At 33.3% G+C, this 7,262-nt stretch overlaps 1 protein-coding gene across 1 annotated transcript in view; it reads right to left on the reverse strand.

Annotated features, from left to right (window-relative positions):
- The window catches only part of LOC111715486 (nudix hydrolase 8), a 16,189-nt gene extending 12,660 nt beyond the window's left edge, over positions 1 to 3,529 (reverse strand). The window contains exons 1-3 of the mRNA XM_023490818.1: positions 3,376 to 3,529; positions 2,897 to 3,029; positions 2,616 to 2,680 (exon numbers count right to left, since the gene is read on the reverse strand). Of these exons, the coding sequence (XP_023346586.1) occupies positions 2,616 to 2,680; positions 2,897 to 3,029; positions 3,376 to 3,401 (224 nt within the window). The 5' untranslated portion in view covers positions 3,402 to 3,529. The remainder of the gene's footprint in view (positions 1 to 2,615; positions 2,681 to 2,896; positions 3,030 to 3,375) is intronic.
- Positions 3,530 to 7,262: the final 3,733 nt, after the last annotated feature.

Below are 7,262 nucleotides of genomic sequence, written 5' to 3' on the forward strand. Positions count from 1 at the left end.
AAATGAATTCCTTGTCCCAATTTTGCTATAGTTTGATGTATCACATGCAACTGTTATTCTAACTTGGGCCAAACTTAGCACATAAGTATTCAAAGATATTTTCTTTTATTGCGCGCGCGCGCGGACATTTAAGCCTTTGGGGTTGAATCTTTTTAGCCCATATTTGTTTCAAGAGTGTCAGGAAAAATTTTCAAGTGCAATTAATGAAGTTAACATTGATTTACTGTCAAAAAAGTAGCATTTTTTCACAAAAAGCGCGCGCGCGCGCGCACTTTTGCTCAGATTCCTTCAAAACCAAAAAATGCATGTAATATACATAATTCTGAGTTTGCATGCAAAAAATCAGCCTCCTACGACAATTCTAAGTTATGTTTAACCACTGTTTAAATTTTCCGGAGAGTAATACGTTTTGTGGCCCCCCCCCCTTTCAAATGACCCTCCATAAAAGAATTTTCAGTAAAAATAAAAATAATAGGGATTTCCTTGATTACCCTTTATAATATCCAATTGTGATTTCTTTAAAAGATTAACTTGCAATAAATGGAGCAAAGGCAAGGACAAAAATAAATTGATCTTTTTTCCAGATATCCCCACAATACCTTCCTTATAAGGTATACAGCAATCACAAAACATTCTGAGATCTGATGACACTTTAAAATAAAAACAGTAATGTCCATATTTTGACATTTAGGCAAAATATTGCAAACCCTTAGTTTTAAGAAAATTTGTTTTCTCATACAAATTGAATATATTTCTGAAATTGTTTCGACGTTTTAATGGAATACCTATTTTTTCAACTTTTAAATGTATGGAATGAAAAAAAAATTTATTTTTAATCTCAGATTTGAATTCCTCAGGAATATTGGATCAATAACGTTTGTTTGGTACATTTTCGTATAGTAACGCATTGGTAACATTTTGTATTGGTAACATAAACATTTCGTATCGGTAACATTTATAATGGGTAACATTTTGCATTGGTAACATTTTGTATTGGTAACATTTCGTATTGGTAACATTTCGTACAGGTAACAAATTTTATAATATTTTACATAAGTAACATTTTGTATTGGTAACATTTCCTATGGGCAACATTTTGAATAGGTAACAATTTGTATTGGTAACATTTCGTATAGGTAACATTTTGCATAGGTAACATTTCGTATTGGTAACATATTTTGCAAAGAAAATCTACGAAGGATGATGAAGAAAATCCGCCAAATTACAACATTTTTAAAACCATGTATCTTACTTAGTGTATATAGTTGTCAGAGTAAGGCATAGTTGTTAACAAGAATCAAAAAACAAGAATCCCCGAAATCTGATGGATAATAATTCGGTTAAAAAAAAAGTATGTACAATAATTGATAAATTGCATATATTTTGATGATTTTTGTCTTTTACATTTCTAAGAAAACTTACCCCAGGTGTTACCTATACAAAATGTAACCTCTAAAAGATGTTATCTAAACGAGATGTTATCTAAACGAAATGTTACCGAGACAAAGTGTACTATACGAAAATGAACCTTAACGAAATGTTACTATACGAAAACTTACTTTACAAACGTTACTGATTCGGAATATTTGCACATTTGAAAGATTTGCAACATCGAAATTTAAAATTGTTCAAAATTGACACCCTAATGTAAATATTGGATCTTGATAAAAGCATAATTTGAAAAAAAAAAACGTTCTTTTATCCTACCAATTTCCAGGACATACCAGAAATCATCTTCAAATTGGTCATTCTGTTCCTGAATTATTATTCCATGGAAAACACATAATAACTTTAAACTTTACAAACTCAGTCACTCACAGATATAACTTTAAACAGGGACGGGGGGGGGGGGGGGGGGGGAGTGGTAAACTTTATCAAAGAATAATACAATCCTCCCCAGGTCTCTAACTTCGCCCCCCCCTCCCCCTGTTAACTATTTTCCCTTTACCCACCCCTCTTTCCCGACTTTCTAACCATCTATCTCTTCATACTTACAATCTTGGCGTGAAATATAAAAAATCCAACTTTTGAAATAAAATAATTTCGATTTTTGAAGAAAAAATTCGATTTTTTTGTCTATAATCCCCGGGGGTACTTTTATATTTATTTGCACGTTTATTATTAAAAATGTTCCCCTAATATTTCCAGAAATATATCAGTCACAAATTATAGAATTCATAAAACTTTTAGAAATGTTATAACAATATGGACAGAATGAAATATAATTAGCGAAAAGCTTTTAATCATTGTATACATTACTTAAAAAAATATATCTTTTAAAGAAAATACTTTTTCATTGCAAATTAAAAATACATGGGGAACAAGATACATTTCTTGGAGCGCTTAAAGTGACTGTAAGCGTAATTTTAGGTGATCCTCCATGTAAATAGGACAATGCCCATTTTACATGGGTACCATTTAAACCTTTGAGTGTTTGTTGAGTACGGAGATATGAGTGTGTAAACTTGTATTTAGCTGCAATATGTAGTATACGCTGTACATAGCCCACACTGGTAATTACAGCTGAATACAAGGGGGGTTCAATAAGTTAACACATACACACCTCTGTACTCAACCAAAGCACTAAGGTTTTAAAGGTACAGTTAATAATTTACCTGATTGTTATGCATTTAAACCGGTCACTTGTTCCCTTGAACCTCACCTCTGGGTTCATGATCTCCTGGTCAAATATTTTGTAGGAAACAGGAAAATTCTTTTTCCTCTTCTGAACAAAATTGAATCCGAAAAAAATGCTTTGGTAGTTGGGGAAAATAGTTAAGTAAATCAGTTTGTTGTTAAAAAGTATCAAAAAATGGAAGGGAACCTGTTAAGAAAATGTCAAACTTTTCATTTCTCCATCTCCTTGAAAGGGGGACCAATTATCTAAAATATATACCCCTGGGTTTACAATCTCCAGGGTGTTGGTCTCTCCACTGCTACTATCCATCATCAATGTTAAGTTAGTACTTAGAAGCCTGATCTCAGATTTTACCAAAGATAAACTTTGCTCCAGCAAACCAACAAACAATCTGAAAAATACCGGTTAATGGGACTATGCATATATAAGGGGGGGGCCACAAAACGTATTACTCTCCGGAAAATTTAAACAGTGGTTAAACATAACTTAGAATTGTCGTAGGAGGCTGATTTTTTGCATGCAAACTCAGAATTATGTATATTAAAAAGGGGGGAGTGTAAATAAATCATTTAGGCGCAACTTAATTTAGTTTTACAATTTAAATAAAATACAATAGCGTAAAATCAATAAATCACACTAAGGGATCCATTAAAAGTTTCCCTTCAATTACAACAAAGTTCCAAAGGGAATGAAACAGAAATAATGTTGTAAACTATTAATTAATTTGACATAATCACCTTTTGCAAGAACCACAGAGTTTCATGTAATCACCGCAAATTACCAACAAGGAATTTGGCCTCGTTTATTGATAAATAACGATAAATCACGCTCTTAACTTTCAAGAATTTGAGTGTACTCTTTTCCAGGATTTTCTTGTTTTGTAACTTTGCAAGTTAACAGGGATACTAATATACTTTTGGAATTTATGAACTGATAATTTTAATTTTCAAATATAATAAAATGGTTAAATTTAAATTTTAAAAAAATATCTTTCTGTGAAGTAGTATTTCCCTGTCCAGACAACAGCTGATCGCATAAGTGTACCCTGTGACCTCCTCCGCCTAATACAATAATTTAAATCTTAAAAGAACTACAGACATATATGGTGTCCCACTCGTCCCACATCATATTATATCGTCAATCGGTCAAATTTACGATTTTCGGGATTAATCAGAAAATTTCAGGAGAATGAATCATTTTGATAAATTGAATAAGGCATAATCATGAGAGAATAGAATGAGAGGAATTTACTAGAAAAAAGTGTAAAACGGCCATTTTGTTGTACTGTTTCCATCCTGCAGGTGTACTTCACATATTTATGCTATATAACCTGTTGGGCCCTGGAATATCATTTAATAGAAAATCTAAAATTATTGTTAAAAGAAAACCAAATTATGAAATAGGCTGGTTTCATAATTGACCAATGATCATTTCACATAGACTCTATGCCTTCCACTTTACAAACGATGATTTTCCGTTATAACTATCAATCAAATGTTGTTTTTATTCACCAAATTCATTTTATAAAGTTTATTTAACAGCTTTAAAAAATTCGAAATTGAAATGGATAGTCTAGGGAACATACTGTATTGGTGTACTTTACTGCATAAAATTTGTGAACATTTACATGATTTGTACACTTTGAACTTCCTTTCAGGCTGAAAGGGACTGAAAAAATTCATACCGAGAGATTCTTTTAATTCCTCTCTATATATTCTATTCTCATGGGCATAATACGATCCTAGTATACGATTTTTGGACCCCCATATGGTCAATTATATCATGCATGTCTTACATTATACATATAAGATCCGTTACAAAATTATCAGAAGGGGGACGGGGGGGGGGGGGTCCAAAAATCGTATATTAGGAAATTTCCCTAATATAAGAACTCCATGCTTGCGGAAGATCCTAGGTTTCTCGAGTATTATGGGTTTATGGGTTCTATAAATGCTGTTTGGTCCGTGGTCAGCTTGGTCACACAATTGAAAGTATGTCAACAGGTGGGGGGGGAGGGGCACGTGCCCCCACCTTTTCTCTCGAGGAGGGGGTATCTTAAAATTAGATTGGCATAAATAATTATAATGAAAAGATGGAAACAAATAGTGAAATATTAAAAAGAGGGTAAAAGGAAAGAAATCAGTTTTTTACCAAAAGTTTATTTTTGACCATTTTGTATTCTTAAAAATGTGTTGGCAATTTTTATTTGAATGACGTGGAAACTAAAAGGGTTTTAAAAAATTCTTGCATTTTGAGAAACATCGACCTTTTTCTTCTTATAACAAATTTAGGCTTAGGAAAAGTTCAGGTCGTAGCTAGGAATGTTTCATATAAGGGGGGGGGGGGCACAAAGTTTAGAAAATGAAGAAAGGTATAGAATGGGCGCGCAGTAGGGGGAAACATTTGTTGACCAAAAACCTTAGAAAAGGTCAAAATAAATGACAAGACTAAAAGACTATATTTTCAACTGATTATACATTTAAGGTTTATTCTAGGTAGAAATTTAGCTTGCTTTGAAATATGTTGTATTTCCTTTACGAGCTATAATGAGAAGCTATTTGCATCAAAATCAAAAAAATAGTTTTTCATATTTCCTTTTTAACAGGTTCGAATAATTGATTTTGGAATGTATTTTTGCGAGTTTTTGCCTATTAAAACTCATGAAACTTCCGAAAACCTCCTTAATTGAATTTTAGAAAAATTCCCCTTCAAACAGGAGGATGTGTAAAAACATTAATTATCCTCTCCTAAATCTAACTATATATTTTTTCTAAAATTTCCATTTTTCATTAAGGATAATTTTCTCAAAATGTAAAAAAAATAATTATAGAACTCAATTATTTCACAAAGAAATAAAAGTTGCCAAAAAAATTTATTGCAAAAATTTACTTTTTGCCTTTTTTTGTCTCAGATGTGCGGCTGTATATATAAAATGCCTTTTTTTGACTACGTAATGTGCACCCTTCAGAAGGTGGGTGGTGAGGATAGTAAAGGTCCCATATTATATACTATGCGCATAGAATAAACACAGAGTGGGGTCTCTCTAAAAAACATACGGTAGTTGGGGTAGTAAGGGACAAGGGTAGTTGCCATTCAGATTCAGTTTCAAGGGTTAGGGTGGGGTCTCTCTAAAAAACAGACGGTAGTTGGGGTAGTTAGGGTAGTTGCCATTCAGATTCAGCTTCAAGGGTGGGGATGGGGTCTCTTTAAAAAACAAACGGTAGTTGGGGTAGTTAGGGTAGTTGCCATTCAGATTCAGCTTCAAAGGTGGGGATGGGGTCTCTCTAAAAAACAGACGGTAGTTGGGGTAGTTAGGGTAGTTGCCATTCAGATTCACCTTCAAGGGTGTGGGGTGGGCCCGTGGGGTCTCTCTAAAAAACAGACGGTAGTTGGGGTTGTTGCCCCCCAGTTGTGCCTCAAGATTAAATTGAATTAGTATTATAGTTTAAAAGAACCGAAATTTCTTTAAAACCCTTGGTGGTCGTTTTGCAGAGGAAGTGTTTGAAAATTTATTCCTTTATTTCTAAATTTAAATTGTTCGTTTCGTTTTTATGGCTTAATTGTATATCTGTCGATAACCTAACCCAGGTTGTTTAACTACTCAATAACCCCCCTTGCAACCTTCCCCCCCCACTACCCCGGCTTTACTATGAAAATTTGCAAAAAGGAAGTAAGAACCATTTTATGCTGTGTAAAAATCGCATAAAAAGTATATTGCGGCTTGCGAATATCTTGCAGTGTTTTTAATTTAGGTTTTTATAATTCCTTCTTTGTCCTTTGTGTGGTTTCTGCGTTGTTAAAAAGTCATTTTGTCAAGTCGTAATTTCATTTTATACATCTCTTATACTTGCAGAGGAAAATTGTAGAATAGTTAGAATAGGTTTTACTCAAAATTAACCCTAATACTTTGGAGGACTGTCAAGTTGACCTCAGCTCCGCAGGGACAGATACAGGGTAGGATGCCTCTGAAAAAAACATCCCAGATATGCGACACATTTTAATTTTAGGAAGCTTTAGGGTAAAACTAGCTCATTACAAAATTTTAGCATTTTAAAAATAATATTCTTGAATGACCCAGGCATTTAATTGTTTTTCCACCATTTTTGGCACTTTTTTAACCTTTTTTAACCATTCTCGGCTAAATAGGGTTAACTCTTGTCAATTTTTAAGCCGTCTTAAAAGGTATTCAGAAAAGTTTTAAAAAATCTAGTCTAAGATTTGCAAATGAAACAAGGCAATGGCACATATTATTAAATAATTGTTAAATGAAGGAGCAACTAGCGAGCGTGTATGTATTAAACCTCTTTCTTTGTTTAAAAAATGTTGAAAAAGTTTCCTGCATTCAGATCATCTGTTTCATGGGACTATCCTATTGAGTTTCATCTGTTTCATGGGACTATTCTATTCAGATCATCTGTTTCATGGGACTATCCTATTCAGCTCATCTGTTTCATGAGACTATCCTATTCAGCTCATCTGTTTCATGGGACTATCCTATTCAGCTCATCTGTTTCATGGGACTATCTTATTCAGATTCATCTGTTTCATGGGACTATCCTGTTCAGATAATCTGGTTCATGGGACTATCCTATTCAGCTCATCTGTTTCATGGGACTATCCTATT

The sequence above is a fragment of the Eurytemora carolleeae genome, unplaced genomic scaffold, assembly GCF_000591075.1.
Source record: "Eurytemora carolleeae unplaced genomic scaffold, Eaff_2.0 scaffold830, whole genome shotgun sequence".
Classification (NCBI taxonomy): Eukaryota; Metazoa; Arthropoda; class Copepoda; order Calanoida; family Temoridae; genus Eurytemora; species Eurytemora carolleeae.